Source organism: Parus major, chromosome 3 (assembly GCF_001522545.3).
Source record: "Parus major isolate Abel chromosome 3, Parus_major1.1, whole genome shotgun sequence".
Taxonomy (NCBI): Eukaryota; Metazoa; Chordata; class Aves; order Passeriformes; family Paridae; genus Parus; species Parus major.
This window is the reverse complement of record NC_031770.1, coordinates 84634860-84652068: the sequence shown is the minus strand read 5'-3', so window position 1 is coordinate 84652068 and position 17209 is coordinate 84634860. Positions and strand designations below refer to the sequence as shown.

General features: G+C 36.8%; 1 protein-coding gene across 7 annotated transcripts in view; it reads left to right on the top strand.

The window, feature by feature from the left end:
• The window catches only part of COL19A1 (collagen type XIX alpha 1 chain), a 186569-nt gene that overhangs the window by 29236 nt on the left and 140124 nt on the right, over positions 1–17209 (top strand). For all 7 annotated transcript variants that reach the window (XM_033512990.1, XM_033512991.1, XM_033512992.1 and 4 more), the window contains exons 5-10: positions 2732–2855; positions 3237–3512; positions 5228–5308; positions 7468–7593; positions 8054–8116; positions 15232–15285. In XM_033512990.1, coding sequence (XP_033368881.1) covers positions 2732–2855; positions 3237–3512; positions 5228–5308; positions 7468–7593; positions 8054–8116; positions 15232–15285 — 724 coding nt within the window. The remainder of the gene's footprint in view (positions 1–2731; positions 2856–3236; positions 3513–5227; positions 5309–7467; positions 7594–8053; positions 8117–15231; positions 15286–17209) is intronic.

Here is a 17209-nt window from a genome sequence, read left to right as displayed (position 1 = left end):
GGTAGCAGATAGCCCGCTGGTTTTCTGGGTATTTCATCCCATTATTTTCTTCCTTTTCATGTTCACCATCTAGCTAGAAGTGTTGACTGAACTTGACTGTATATTTTAAAGCATCTGTTAATGATTTTTTTGGTCACCAAGGCATCTTCTTATAGGTACCAATGATAACGTTTCTCAAAATAAATATACTGCTTCTTAACTGTGTTAAGTTATATCTCTGGTATATGGTAGTCGTGTATTAAATTTGTGCTGTTTGTTGGTCAGATACTGGAACAGATTTCCCAAAGAGTTGTGGAATAATTTCCATTCTAGATACTTGCAAAACTCAGCACAACAGGACTAAGAGAAACCTGACATAATTTTCAGGTTGTCCTTACTTTAAACCCAGGGTAAAATCCATTGACCTCCAGAAGTACCTTCCTACCAAAGGTATTTTGTGAATCTAACTGGATTTATCCTTGGTCCAATTCTGTTTAAATCTTCCCTCTTTATTTGACTCCACTGAAATTGGTAATGTCCTTAGGAATTAATTTGATCTTGTCTGCTTTTCTCATTTCTCTCAATACAGTTTTTTTTGTCAGCTCAAAGGGAAGTTAATGTGAATTCCTCCTGGTTTTTGTAACACTGGCCTGTACCTTACCTCTTCTTTTGTTTCCTGAATGGTTTGGTAAACAGTTAGGGAAGGTAAATTTATATCACATGTACTGATACAACTGAACTTATTTGAGAAAATTCTGAAAGAAACACAATTTTAGAAGACTTATTCCTGTCATGCATCTATGTGGCTGTGAAAGTGTTAGGAAGTTATAGAGTAAAAAGCAGTGGTGAATGGGCGTGGGTGTGTAGAAAATAGTGCCACTTTGTCCAAGGACTGTGTCTGTTTGTCTTCCAGACCTACAGTACCAGTCATGGTTTCCTTTCATTTGATGAAGACTTCTGATCATTTCTCTTCCACAGTTGTCTGTCCTTTGTCCATTAATGTGAATTCCCCAGTGTCCCCAATATGGAACTTAGCTGGGAAAGTGAATTGATTTCTGAGAGCTAATCAGATGCTCCCACAGCCAGATATCCTGTCTAGCTTACAGCTGTAAACCTGAGATACCATCTCCTTAGCCTGCCTAGGGTGCAGGAAATCATAGGGCTGACCCCATATCCAGATAGTTTATTGTTCTGTAGTCACACACTCATTCCCGGTGAAGGTATTTTTTTTATAAACCATAAAACATATTCTTTATACTATATTTGAAATACAAAGTATGAAATCTAGGTCTGAGTACAGCCAAGCCTATTCTCTTTTGCCTTGCCTTTTGGCATTGCAACATCTATAGCTGTACAACAGCATATGGGTCCACTAACAATGTGGGACAGCAGCCAATTTGGTCCCAAGGATAAAACAGGAATCAGCTGTGGGAAATAAGCCAAAGAAGTGTGATTCCCACATAAGTGACTTAAATAGGTGCTAGTCCTTAAAGAAGCTCTTTGGCAGGATTTAGAGCAGGCTTCTCTGCACAGGAGGCATTTTTCCTGAGATCCTAAGTACAACAGTTTCCAGGAGGGTTGTGGGGCTATTGTTTCATCAGCTGTACTGCTTTGCTCTTTCTTTGCCCCAACCTTTGTTATTTGTTTTATTTTGGTTTTGTTTTTAAGAAAAGCTTTATAGCACATTGCTTTATAATTGTAATCCCATCAGCAGTTTTTTAGAACAAAATCATTTACTTCACATGATTGTGGGAAATAAAATTGAAGAAATTTTTCTGCTGCGTGGGGTGGTCCTCAGGTTTCCTGAGCTCTGATCCAGGGAATGCTTTTTCCACCATGGCTAGCTGATTTCAAACAGTGATATGAACACTTTTTCTACTCCTGTGTTGTGTAGAGATCTGTGGTTTTAATTTTTTCACCTCTATCTTAGAAAAAAACCAATTTGTAATGCAGAAGCTTCAAATTAAATAAATTGATTGTACCATCCTAATCTTAGTACAGAATTAGTGTATGTTTAATGGTTATCAAGGTCTGTAGAGTTGAGGTTTTGATTTGAGTTGAGATTTTGTTTTCTGTGAAATACACACTTTTCAAAGAGCTCGGTGCATTCTGTGATATAGGTCAGATTTTTTTTGAAACATGGACACATCTTAGGCAAGAAAGGAATAACAAAGTCAAACAACAGTAAATAATTTGTTCTAAAATACATTCCCTATTTTTTTTCAAGCTTGCTGAAGTCCAACTGTTCTGATGCTCAGAATGTCTGAGTCATTGCCCATGGAGGTCACTGGATCAAATCCCTGCTCAAAGCAGGATGAACTTGAAAGTTAGATCAGGTTATTATGAGCCCTGTCCAGCAGTGTTTTGATTAGGATGTGGATTATTCCACAAATCCTCTACAAAACTTATTCAACTATCCCAAGCAATAAACTGGGAAAAGATGTATTTTAAAATATTTCCATGTGGGACAGTCACTTTGCATCATTTCTTTTTAGACTCCTATTTTTATTAATCACAGATGCTAAAAAATTTAGAACAAAAGTTAATTATAAAACTTTGAGTCATTCATTCTTATAAAGAAACTGAATTGTACTTTTGATAAGAAACACTTTTGAATGCTGAGGCCTGTACATGAGTGGGAGCAAGTGTTTGGCTTCTTGTTTTCACCAGGTATTATTTCTGTTCACTCCTTCAAAGCAGTGCTTGTTTGTATAAGAGTAACAAAGAATCATTTTACTCCCTCCTCTTCCAGGCAAGTATTTCCAAATGGGCTTCCTGATGAATACTCTCTAGTTGCTACGTTCCGTGTGCGGAGAAATACCAAGAAAGAGCGTTGGTATATATGGCAAGTTTTAAATCAGTATGACACACCTGAGGTTAGAGTCATCTTTAATTTATTTCTTCAAAACGTTTCTTCTTCTTTTTTCCCCCCCATGTAATATGGCACATGTAATAATGGATGTTTCATTAATGGATTTAGCTAAAGTTTATATGAATAGACAGACTGCTCTGAAATAAGAGTTGCAGGAATGACAGAAATTTAGCAAAATTTATTCAATTTAGACTGCAAAATAGAATAAATTCATATTATGATTTATAGCTGATAAGTATTTACCAAGTTACACAGAAGAATGCTTCATAACATAATTCTTGCCCAGTGTATGTAGTTGACATATTTTTGTCACATGTGGTTTGCGTATGTGTTTCTTTCTTATAACTTTTAAATAACCACTTCTTTTATTTTGTCTTCCTTTCAGATCTCTATTCTCCTGGATGGTACAAAAAAGGTGGTGGAATATATGACCAGATCCTCTCAGGGAAATATACTGCACTACACTTTTAAGAGTCGAGAAATTTATCCATTGTTTGATCGGCAGTGGCATAAGCTTGGTATTAGCGTGCAGTCAGGGATCATTTCCCTCTATTTGGATTGTAATTTAATTGAGAGAAAGCAGACTGATGAAAAATTCACCATTGACTTGCAGGGAAGGACACTGATTGCTTCTCGTGCTGCGGATGATAAGCCTGTAGATGTGAGTAGTATGAAAGGACAGACAACATAAAGCAGTGTTTTAGCCATGCTTTTACTAAAATAGTTGTAAAGAATCATGTAGATAAAATGCTCAAACCCAGATATGATTTTTGAGTGTGTATTCTTAATTTGAAGTCCTTAAGTGTTTTTCTTTAAACATTATTCATTGCTGTAACATCTGCTAAGACAAAGCTGTTGCCAAAGTAACTGCATAAAACTCAGTCCTGGTTTAAGGAGTCTGTTTTTCTGTATTGAATTTGGAGAGACACCTAATTACCACAGATACATTATTACTATAATTTTTTTCTTTCATTTTTAGTAAGATTAATTTATAGGTTTGTATCAGTCATCTGTTACACTTTGTCTTTGACAAAGGCAAGAGACAAAATAATTAAGGATTACCTCTGTATTGAGGTCTTCTAGAGTAATTCAGCTATGTAGAACTAGGGGCACATTGTCCATAGATGTCGCCCCCTTATTCAAAAGGGAGAGATTGGGAAGTGCCAGAGGTATGTTTCCTGCAACCTTTGGTGCAAGCATTACTCAAGGAAACCCCATAATTTTCTGGGCTATTTTCTGTCCCAGGGATGCTCTCTTTTGTTTCCTCATGCAGGGAGGAAAGTAATTTAAAAGCAAGTAATTTGAAAGCACAGCAAGTAATTTGAAATCTTCAGGAAATACTAGTTTGTTTTAAGTACACTGACATGCAGTTACCAGGTTTAAAGCATCTGCCTTGGAGTTTATAGTGACCATCAGAAAGCTTCAGTGATGTTATGTATGCTGTAGGGTTCCAGAGGAAAACAGCACACTGCAACTGCAAGCTAACATTGCAGGAGTAATCATTCTTGTGGTGCACTAAGCACTTTGGCCTGGACTCAGAGCTCTTACTTCACAGAGCCAAGCTCATGCTTTGTTTTATTTTCTAAGGCTTGAACTCAACATTATTTGAAATGTGTGTGCAGTCTCCTCATTTCCAAATAGCGTGCAGGTTTTTTCTGCTGGTTGCATGATATGAGCTGGATAATTCTGAGTGGAAATTGTCAGTCACAATTTCCACATTTGCAGGGAAACATTATGGGCTTAAAGCTGATGAAGGCAGCAGAGCAGATCCTGTACCAACAGTCACTTTTCTCAATACCAAGTGCAAGAGGGAGATTAAGAGGATATAAAACTGATGCATATGAGGACAACAATAACTAGTTAGAATTTTTCTTGTTTCTCACTTCATCAATTCCACACAAAGTCTCTGAAATACAATCTTCACGTACAGAACTTGTGATTTTTGAGCATCAGGTGATTTAGTGGCAATGTCCAGGAAAAGGTTTGTCCAAAGAAATAGATGTATGTGATAGAGTTTATCAAACCTTTATTTTAGTTTTCTGCAGAGGAAAATTACTTTCCTGAAAAGAAGGTTTTTGGAGGGTGTCTACAAGGCTGAAGTGCCTGTGTAATATAGAAAACCAATACAGATGGATGCAACTTATATGAAAATAAATGAAAACTAAGATGTGATTTACATCAAAGTAATAGACTGCATAATTTGCTCCTTAAATGAGGATCTGTGTAATTGTTTTGGATTTGTCTTTTTCAAGCATTTCAAAAATATACAGTGTTTCAAAGAGAAAGTTTGCTACCCCAAGATAACAAAAAGTATGCTGTAATGCATAATTTTTTACACCTCATATTAATTTCTTTTGTATTTGTATTTCTTAATAGATTGAACTTCACCACATAGCGATTTATTGTAATTTACAGCTTGCAACAGAAGATATGTGTTGTGAAATATCTGCAGACTTGGTAAGTTATCTGTTAAAATTCGAATGTTAATACAAAAAAAATTGTTTTATTGTTTTTTGCTAAAGAGTTGTAAAAAAATTTCAGTAGAGGTGATAGTTTAATTGCCTTCTAAAAACGAGTTCCATATCTGGAGTCATGGTACATAGTTTTTTGCTGACTAAATAAATGGTACAGTGGAACTTCAGCAAAAGGCACTAGGTGCTGCTAGTGCTTTTTGAATACATTTCTTAACATTGATTAATGTCTAATTATTAACTGAAGAAGCCTCAGAGAGTAGGAAACAAGTCACTGTGATGACTTGAGAATGGTTTCAAACAGCAGAGGCCATTTCAGTAACAGTTGCATCTTGTGAAGCTTTACAGATTATATAACCAAAGCCCATGGAAGAGTCTGCATGACAGTGGAAGAGAAGAAAAATAGGATGGTGTTGAATTTCCTTTATTCTAATACAGTAAAATGGAGGACTGGGTCTTTCATAATTGACAAGTTATAGTGGTAGATTGATGGTTGGACTTGATCCTACAGGTCTCTTCCAACCTTGATGATCCTATTAAATACTTTCTTCTTTACAGTGCACATGCTGATGTGTATATATTGTTTAACATAAGGGAAACCATTGATTTAGTTTAAAGGGTTCACTTTTCCCTCTTGTTTTGGAAGACAAGAATCAGTGTAAACTGGAAGACAGTAGAACCATAGCTTGAAGTTGTAGATGTAATTATTTTGCTCAATCTAGCCCATTAAAAAAAAGACAGTGAACCACAAATAGCCTCAGAAAGACATTGTGTTAAATTGTTGGCCTGCTGTCATAAGTAGACTGAGATCAGGCTCCTCTGAGACAGTGGACAGTGCCCATGACCACCAATGTTGCAGTCAGCAGAAGAGAGCCCAGAGCATATAGAAGGACTGATTGATTACATCCACAAAGAGATAGGGGAAAGTGTACCTGGATGGGAGAGAAAAATCTGCCCAAGAACAGAGGAGCAGAAGACTTGCTGCTCAGAAGCACAAAAAAAACATGATCTAATTTCAGGGGGAAATTTTGATTTTAAACAATGATTAGTAGTTCAAATCTATTTCTAAATATATTCCTGATAGTAATGCGGACTTTCTCTTGAATGTATAAACTTATGAAAAAGTGAAATGAATGAAATTTCTGTAGATTCCATTTCATGCTTGGAAATAAAATTTATTGAGCAGTTATGATTCAATAGCAAAAAAAGCTCAAAAATAGGCTCTGTTAATAACACTTAAACATTCATTCATCTATGTATCTAAAAGCACCATCAGTTTAATTTATATTATATTTAAGATGTAAGAAATGGTTGACTACTTGTTAATGACTTTTATATTAAAACTAGCATTACATTTTCTGATTTATTTTTTCACAGCTTCCTTACCCATTATAACAGCTACTTTTTCAGTAATTTAAGGGAAAGAATTTATACTTGGATACAAATTTCTATGCTAAGTAGTAAATCCTGTGAGAATTTCTCTGACAGAAGGTTCAAAAAAAAAACCTCACAACATCTTAATGAGATTTTCTGAAATTTAGCAAATTCTGTTGCTTTGTCCTGGGGTGTTTCTTCAGGTTGGCTCAGTTCTCAGGAGCCACAGACAGGTAAATCTTATCTTCAGGAGTTTTTGGTTGCAAACTATATAAGCCAGAAATGTTTAACTACCAAAAAATAAAAAAATATAATAATAATAAAAATAAAGAATACAATAATAATAATAATAATTTTTAAAAAATTAGAAGTTTTCCTTAGCATTCGCTTTTATATTTTGCACTTAGGACCAGGGCAGAGGACAGAATGAGGATAAGAAGTACTGTCTTTTTTTTTCTCCCCATGGACATATTCTGTTTCACTGCTTCTAATTTTGGGAGACTTTATTCCTCTTTATTACTCTGTCTTTTGGAAGAAAGAAGTGGGAAAGTCACATCAGTTTTAGCTGGCATCAGTTTTAGAACAGAAGGCTCTCAATATCTAGGATTATTTTTTTTAAAGCTTCTTTTCTCTGTTTAGAAGGTGTTGCCACTTTCCATGTATGGTTTGTACAGGAGCATTAAAACAGGGGGTAACTTAAAACTGGTGGTTGGATGGTATTTACCTATTAACCAAAGATAACAAAAAAACCAGAAAATCTTTTTGTTTTAGTGCCCACATGAGGAGAGGTTCCTGGCTACGACTTCCTCACCAGCAACTGCTCATGCTAGCAAAATATACATGCTTCCAGGGATGCAGCAAGAATCTACACAGAGATGCTACTGCTTTCCAAATAAAGTATAACATTTTCCTGTTGCTTTTTAATGCATCATGCTGTTTAATCCTGCTAGATATAAAAACAGCTCGGCTTTTTACTTGCAGTCATGAAAAAATCTTACTGGTTTGTAGCATTGTCATGTATTTACATTGTATTTCCCAGTTAAGAAACAGTACATTTTGGATTTAGTTAATGTGAAGTTAGAAATGTCAGTAAGGTTTAATTGTTTGAATATACACCCAAAAAAGTACCATGGTAAAACTGAGAATTATATTTAGGCATTATATTTAGTGTGAATGTTTTTACTTGAGAATGAATTATATTCTGCATAATGTTTGTTTTCTTTTAATACTTCTCCTGGGTGTTGCACTATATTTATTGAGTCATTTGCTTTGTTAGGCATTTTTGACAAAGACAGGAAACCTAACCAAATATATTTTAGATTTGTTTTGTTGACTTTTTTATTTCTTTTAAAATCAGGGAGAAGCAGGATTGCCGGGAGTAGCTGGTTTGCCAGGCCAGAAAGGAGAGAAAGGTGAAAAGGTAAAATATCACTTGAATCCTCTTGTTCAAGTCTTGTCATTGGCTTATCTTTCTCTAATAGGAATTATATGGATTTTGTTATTCCTTAGAGGAATCTGCCTGAGCACAGGTTAGATCCTTTATCAGTCAGTGTCTGCCTCTGGGTGTGAGCTCCCCAACCCTGTGGAACACAGTTTACCTGCCTGGGAAGCACATGTCTCCCCAGCCCTGCCACCATGCCCTATACAGAAGGCATGTATATAGGCTGACAAGAAGTTTTCCATATCACGTGTGTCCATCACTGCTGATGGACAGAATCCTGTGCGGTGGAATCATCCTTGCAATCACCAGTAGGAGAATATGAAATATGACCTCAGTATATCCTTCGACAACGCTCATCCCTGAAACTTCGTTCATTGTCAAGAGAGAAGAATCTGACATTGGCAAATCTCTAGGACAGGCCAGTTGGTCCTTTCCTTGGACCTTTTCTGAATTTTCTTGTAATGTTTACCAGGATATTTTTATGCTATGTAGCTTGGAATTTCCTAATAATGTAGATCAACATATCAGATGTTTTCACTTCACACTACATTCCTTGAATTTTATTGGAGGATGCTGAATTAAGACATATCTGGGAATGTGTTTTTCATGTGCTATTAGAGGGGGTAAATTGAATAAACTATTCTAAATCTGCCACAATGACAGTGAGATAGGAATTGAGTTCAGGGAATGCAGTGTGAGAGGAAGATGCCTAGAATGTCCTAATCCAGAGGTTAGGATAGAAGTATCCCAACCCAACATCCTACCTTGCAGCACACCATTTAAAATGTGCTCTGAAATAGTTGTGAAGACAGGCAGGACTGTTCCTACAACTGTAATATCTGGCTGAAAATCGTCCAGTTCTGGGAAGGCTTATCTATACAGCTGGTTTAAATGAATAACATTCCTTGATAGTATATTTCCCCCCACCACAACTCCTCCCCCCCAATACATATTTCACTTTTGACACAATCTGTATTTTTAGGTGAAAAAAAAAAAAAAGTTCAGTCAGATTAGTTTCTATAGTTCAGCTGAACCTAGAAGGACTGCTATCAGTTTTCAAACTTAATCATGAAGTTTTGATCCAGAGTGTATTAAACAATTGTCAGTTTTTAGTTTTAGCCTATGCCCACCAGCATTTGTTTGGGAAACTGCTCTTCTGCTCCTGACCTGATCCATGTAGACCATTATTGCTACTAAATTGGGAAAGCAAACTTCACAAGCCTGACTTTTTTACCATTTAATCTCCCAGCCAATTACCAGTATTTACCATGCTAAGCATAGTGCCTCTAAACAAAGCATGTGAGGGTCTGTGGTCAGTTCTGTTTCTGTCCTGCCACTTGTTCTACAAAAACAGCCTCATTGCATGGATTCTCTATGCATGGAACTAAGAGTTAATGAACACCACTGCACCCAGCAGTTTAACCTAAAGAGACATGTTGACATTCAGGAATGTCCTTCACAAAATTGAATGAATCAGCAGGCTAAAGTCAGGGGTAGTACACCAAGCAGGTAGAAAACTACTTAATTTGAACTTTTCTCATAATTGACCAGTTACTTCCTAGCTTTGCAGTGGGTGGTTTTTTTTTCTTTCTATGGGGGGATAGAGAGGGAGGGATGGAGGGCACAGTATGACTGTGATCAGGATTGGCTCACTGACCTTTGGGAGCAAACAAATCTTGTGTTAAATAGTGCCTGCTATGGTGGAACTGAAAGGGACATTCTCTGAGATTTTAATACCATTTTCCTCATTGACTGCATTTACGTAAGTTTTCAGTAACACTCATTCTCAATGATGTCCTTCTTACATCAGTAATTAGACCTGAAGAGGCAAAAAGGCTCCAGAACATTCCAGACATGTAGGATACATGATTTATTGTCATATTATGTAAAGGAAACTAACAGACTTTGGCTGAGTGTCTTGTTATATGTAATACACAAAATAGGCAGCTTCCTTATAACTTTGCTGGCCAGTTACAAAAAAAGAGGTCTTCTCCAAATTGTGTGTGGTTCCTAAGCATTCCTAATATTTTCCCCTTTGCTTCTTCTCAGCTTCTCATTTTATTGTTTCTAAATCATATAGGCATCCAACTAATTATATTTAAATGTCCTTGCCATTGTAGCATCCAAGTGAAAATGTTAATTTTTACCTTCTTTCATGAGAAATTTCTAATTCTGTTGATATTATCTTGTTTTCAGCACAACAGTTATCCTTTTATTTTACTTTATCTCATCCCAATTTCCCATTCACTTTAATTAATTGTATGATTGAATTTACGTCTTTTTGTTGCTATGGGATTGACAAGGAAGTTTCTACATACACAAATTGCTATTAGGCTCTATTCAAGCTCCTCAAGATTGTCCTTCTCTTCAATCTAATGTCATTTTTCCCCGAGGTCACACTGTTCAGGAACATGTAGCGTATCACCAGTATAAAGTATGATAGCCTATAGGCCATTTTAGTCATTTTGAATTTAATTAAAAGCCTGTGTCCTCTTTATTCCTGTACTCATGGCTCATCATAGTATCTCTGAACAGGTCTGAGCCAAAATTCAAAGTAAATTGCAGGCCCAAATGGCTGAAGTGCCATATTTTCACTGGTACAAGCATTCATGCAAGTATTGCTCTATCTCTGGCAAGCTGTGCATCTGAATGCACAGGAGCATGACTGACCAAAATTATTCCATTTGTATGAATGACCTTCCTGTTTGTATTCCTGGACTTTGGTTATGACTTCATATGGACATTTCTTCACTCAAAATTATTATCTCCAATACTTTGGGTGTGATAGAATTGGTTTGCCCTGCAGGATACTTTTCCTGGGAGATCAGTTTCTGCAGCAGGGGGCCACCTCCTATTCTTTAATTTCTCAATAATTAAAACTGAAAAAATCTCCAGGACCAACTTTGTTTACTACTTACTAAGTGTACAATTTGGACTATCCCTAAATAATATGCTGTATTATTCTCATGGCAGCTTGGTTCTTTGCAGTGTATTTCACAAGTTGCAGGTGGATACAAGTCATCTGTAAGTCTCCTGTGATTTTAACACATTTTGATTTTTATTGTGGAGTTGGGTTTTCTCTTCTGCTGATCTGAGGGAGATATTTACTGTGTTTTTTATTTTAGTTGCAATTTGTACTACTTCAGCATGGTATTTAGCTACTCAGAATCTTACAAACATATTTGTTATTAGCAAATGTGTTTTAATAATGTTGTAAAAGTCCTCTTTTTTTCTCAGAATGTAGAAATTCTTCAAAAAAACAGAATATGGATGACCAAAATTAGAATGATTACATATATGTTGAGTATATAAACTGATTTTCTCTCTCAAAGAGAGACTATGTTTTCATAACTATATTTTCTACTTGCATTTTTAAGCAGACTTAGAGCCCATGAAATATTTTCAATTGAGATCTAAACAGAATTAAATATTTTGATATAGCATTAAACCAATCCTAGCTGTGTTACTAGGTTATTGGTTAATACTGTAAGTGAAGCAGGGACCAAAAACCCAGAAGCAGAGTGCTTTCAATTATTAAAATGCCTGTTGATGCACACCATGAAGAAATTTATCACTATTCAGCTTCATTAATTTAAATTTTACTTAGGGAAAAAGACATTTTAAAGGCTATTTTGGGATTGGTAGAGATAATTTTATGCAATATATCATTGCACTAGGAAAATATTTGTATTAGAATGATATGAAAAGAGATCTCCTGGAGAACAAGTGAAGTGTCTGAACTGTTTTTTCTGCCTGTTTTCCTTGGTAGTCCTTCTTTCCTGCTACTCAGACTTTACTCTTAAAATCCAGTCAACTTGGTTTCACCTAAAGCATATCTATTGTACTATGCAGCCTGGAGAATGGTTCCTTTCTGGCCCAGTCTTTGTTGCTGAGGTTACTGACAGGGACCTAGAAGTTGGAATTCAAAAAAAATAAGAAAATTGAGCAAAATATGGCTGGCTGTCAGTTACGACCAAGTCAGGCATTGCCAGTATACTTAGTAGAATAAAATCTTACAGTAAGGAAATGCTTCATGTTTACCAGCCTAGGAATTTATGGATTGTCCTACATAAGTTTTACCAAGTAATCATCCGTTATCAAATTAAAAAGGGAAAATATCATTAGGAATGCAACATTTGTTTTCTTATAAAAAATCTGAAATGTGACTTATTGTCTTTGTTATCATATTTGCCATTCCAGTATTCATCTCAGTCCTGACTTTAAGTCCTGAGGAGTGGATATGGTGGCAGCAAGTCCTCACCACTCTGAGGTACCCAGACGTGTGGGGGAATGTCACACTTCACCAGTAGGGCCATTCCAGAGCTGAAACAGGAGCAGGGGAACCAGCAGTCACTGGTGCTGGAGTTAAACCAGTGATACCCAGCTCAGGCCTTGGTGTAGCTGAGCTCCTGCACTGATGGGACAGAACACAGCTGAGGGCTGCTGCTGGGAGTAACAGGGGTGATACTTCCTCATCTATATACTCCCTGCTGCTCCCACAGTACCAGGGAAACACTGGAGTGATGCTGCCTTTGGGATTTCTTTCTCCTAACATATTCTCTGAATGTGAATTCATTTTTTTCCTGTTTGTTAATAGACATGTTTTGGTTTTTTTCACCTGGATGGTTCTGGTGATGTTGTGTCCTGGTTTTAGTTGGGACAGAGTTCATTTTATTCTCAGTAGCCAGTATGAGGCTCTGTTTTGGATTTTGCTGGAAACAGGGCTGATAACACAGGGATGTTTCATTATTGCCAAGCAGCACTTGCACAGTGTCAAAGCCTCTTCTGCTCCCCACCAGGGAGGGGCTGGGGGTGCACAAGGAGCTGTGAGGGGACACAGGTGACCCCAATTACCAAAGGGATATTCCATACCCTACACATGGTGCCATGCTCAGTATATAAAGTAATAGATAAAGCAGTGGGAAGAAGGAGGAAGTGGGGGGACATCTGGAATGACGCTTTTTGTCTTCCCAAGTCACCATTGTATGTGATGGAACTCTGCTTTCCTGGGGATGGCTGGACACCTGCCCACCCATGAGAAGCTGAGCTGAAAAGAATTTTCACTGTCACCCTTAGTAAATCCTGACAATAGACTTAGAACTCATGGATCTACCTTTGGCTGTTGTTACAGAGTGTGTACCTCATAACCTATAAATGCCAGTCTTGTATTGCTGTTTGCCACCTTATAAAGCTGTTTTCCTGGCAACTTATCCTTCATTTTTTGTGAAGGACTTTAAGGCCTGCAGAAGAAAAACAAAATTCTATTAAGAAAAAAAATAAAAATATTAAAGATGCATGTCCTATATTTTTGGTTATAGTCTGTGATACCGTTTGTATGAATACTATTAGATACCTAAAGTATCTGATACTTATATTTGTAAAGGCATGAAAAACTGCCCCCTTTCAGCCTGTGGTTATTAAAATCACAACTAGAAGAGAGAAGCATAACTTGCAGATCTAATTTGCAGTAGAAAATAATTGTCTTCAAGATGGGGAGTCTGTCTGCAGCTAGTGGAACAGAAGTGTAAACATAGCTTGGTTAATTGGCTGGTAAGTCACACAGGCTAAAGGCTTCCTGGCGTGTAGCAGGCTGTGTAATTTTAGACTATACAGTGTATAAAAATACACCGCTGAAGGTAACAAAGTGGTACTGCTCTGTTATAATACTGGCAAGTGGCAGAAGGGAACAGAGGATCCAGAGATAAGAGTGACTCTGTGGGTGATTAGATAAGGTAACCTTTACCTCTCATAGTGCCAGTGGATTCATGCTATTCACACATACAGGATTTTTGGTCTATTTTTCAGACAGCTGTTTAATATCTTTATCCATGGTCTGGGTGAAGGGTTGAGTTCATGCTCAGTAAGAACAAGTCCTACAAGGAGTGTCTGAGGGAGCTGTGGGTATTTAAGCTGGAGAGAAGTCGTCTCAGGGGTGACCTTATTGTTCTCTCCGTATGCCTGAAAGGAGGCTGCAGGCAGGTGGGGATCAGCCAGGCAGCCAAAGACAGGACAAGAAGAAATAGCCTCAAGCTGTGCGACAGAAGGTTCAACTTGGACATCAGGAAGAATTTCTTTATTGAAAAGGTGTTCAATCCTTGGAATAAGTTGCCTGGGGAAGTGGTGAAATCACTCTCCCTGGAGGCATTCAAGAAACAACTGGACATGGCACTCAGCGCTATGGTTTCATTGACATGGTGGTGTTCGGTCAAATGTTGATGATCTTGGAGGAATTTTTTAACCTTTATGATTCTGATACAACTCTTTTTGTATACTTCTGTCTAATCTCACTGCTCCTTTCTCAACTTCAGAAACGTTAATAAATTCATTCCAAAACAGAGTTACGATGTTATTCTTGCTGGAGAATGTTCTTTTCTTGGTAGAAGTAGACGCACCTAATGTTTTGTTTTGTTTTTAAATGAAGACTGTACGGTTTCAGTGCTTTGGTTGTATTCCTCTGGCATCCTAATGATTTTTATTTTAAATTTTTTAAACCTTATACTTTCTATTATTTAGCAAAATTTCTGGATTTGATGTTTTCTTGTGTAATTTTTATGACTTAAGGTCCAATTTACAGCTCGTGGGATCTTCCATAACTCTCCGGATCAGTCAGTCATTTGTCACTCAAAACTGAAATTTTCTTATATATTGCTTTTGGCTTGGGATTTGGTTTCTCTGAGAGGATAAAAGGGAGGGAGAGAAGAATTTAAATAGTGTCTCTCAAAAATATAGTGGGCACATGACTTTATAAAAATCTGTATTACAAGCTGAGCTTTCTCAGTGTAGAACTGAAAACAGACTCTCTTGGTTTCAGTTTTCTGTTGCAATGAATTCCTTTAAATTTAGTGGACTTGCTTTTATGGAAATGTGGATATGCAAGTATTTGTCTTATGAAGGACTTAATTGATGTTATAGGTGTTTAAAATGCATTTATTTTGTTAATTTTAGTGTTACATATAAGACATCCTCCTCCACAGTGGTTGCATTTCTAAAAAAAAAGGTGGAAGATGCTTTTCTATTGAGTCTGATGTGACCTGAGTAGTTGATGTTAACCTCAGAAGTCTGTATAGGTTCTGATTGATTGGTTTGTTTTGTAGGGTGAGATGGGTGTGAAAGGACCAGATGGCGTTGCAGGTCTGCCTGGCGAAAAGGTATGTTCGTGTTTGTCAATATGAGATTTAACTCACGGGAAGTGTTCATTATGTCAGTGGCTTCTCTGTAACTGTGTGCAGAAATGAGAAGATAGAACATTTCTGTTAATTAATTAGTGTCTTACCTGTACTGCCATGTTTTTGTAGCGCACTGAAGAAGCTGTTCAGACCAATAGTATTCTCTGCAGGTGCACATGTTTGGTGGAGTTTTTTCCCCCCAAGAAGTGGGGTTATATACAGAACTAAATGAAGGTACTTGTTCCACTTGCCCAATTTGTGATCTGCAAGCTTAGATAAGAGCTCTCGTGCACTCAACACTCTGCTTGGTAGAGTTTGAGATAAACACCACTAACTTCTTAATCAAAGATTTGGAATAGCCATGGCTAAGAATGTGTGCCAGCCTACTGGTGTATTCAAGGATGTTTCACTTCATTTCAGAATGCTGGTGTGCAAACTAGGACAGTTGTATGCACTTAATGGGTTCAGTGCTACTTACCTCTTTTAGAGGAAGTCTGTAAGTTTAATATCTAGCATCTTCAGTATAGAGACAGCCTCATAACACTGAGCAAACAGCTTGCTGCTGTCAGGCTTAAAATTTGTGAGTTTACAGGACATAAAATTATGAAATTGTCTATTATTTTTACTTACTATTTCTGTCTCAAATTGTTGCTTTTTAAAAATGGGAAGTAGATGTATATTAGCAAAGTTAAGAGTAAAAATCAAGGTATTTGTTACTGATGTTAAGTTATATTGGTAGAAAAATGGCTGCAAAGATGTTCAAAGGAATTTGCAGCATTGAAGAAGTGACTTGTCAAGTGGTATGTAAAAGTCAGAGAAAGTAATAGGCAAGAGAAGAGGAAAACAAAGAAGCATTATGCATTTCATGCCAGACTGGACTAGCTGTTACTAGTGATCTTGGAATTACAGATCAAGGAAAACGTGGACTTATGGTTTAGCACTAGTCAAATAAACAAACAGTATTTAGGAATTACTAGGAAGAGAATAGGGAACAAAGTAAAAGCATTTTAATTTCACTATTTTATATGAATCTATCTGTATTATGCTGCAACTTGAATGATGTATACAGTTCTGGTTCTCACATTTCAATGTGAATCTAATAATTGTACAAAAGATTCAGAAGTGTCAAGAGTGATCAAGAGCATCAGATAACTTCCAATTAAAGTGTGACAATGTGGACTTCAACCTGAAGAAGGCACAATTAAGAAAAAGCATGTCGTGTTCTGTTCTCTGTACAGTCCTGAATGGAGCAGAAGGGATTAACAGCGATTTATTTTTTGATTTATTTTATTCTTCAGTGTGTGAATTAGAGCATCAAAGCTACCTGATAGCAGGTTCAAAAAGGATAGAAAGAACTCATTATTCCTGTTACAATGTTATAGTTTGAACACTGCCACAGAACCTGAAAAGTCTGAAAATATATTAGAAAATTAATGGAGTAAAATTCCATGGCGTGTGTCAGCCTGTCTGTACTTCAAGAGGCTGGAATCTGGGAAAACCACAGGAGAAGTCTTTATGACTGCCCTGTTGTTATATTTTTCTGTAGACATCTGCTGTTGCCATAATTTTAGCTCTGTAATTGACTAAAGAAGCCTTTGTTTTGATCCAGATAGACAGTGTTTTACTTTACTGTGTCCTAGATGTGAATTAATGGAAAGAGTTATTGTAAAGCATTGTAGATTGAGATCGATCTAGAATGAAGCTGTGTTTTCCCTTGACTCTTTCTTAGCTCCTACTCTGATGCTATCTTACTTTAAACTTACCAGGCTACATTGCTTTTCCAGTCCAAGTTATTATTATTACAGTTTCCATGGTTAATATTGTTTGGGTTTTTTTGCTAAGCGCCTTGCAAATTCATTGTCAGGCCAAATCCCAAAGCTCCTGTTAGTTTACATGAAGCTCAACA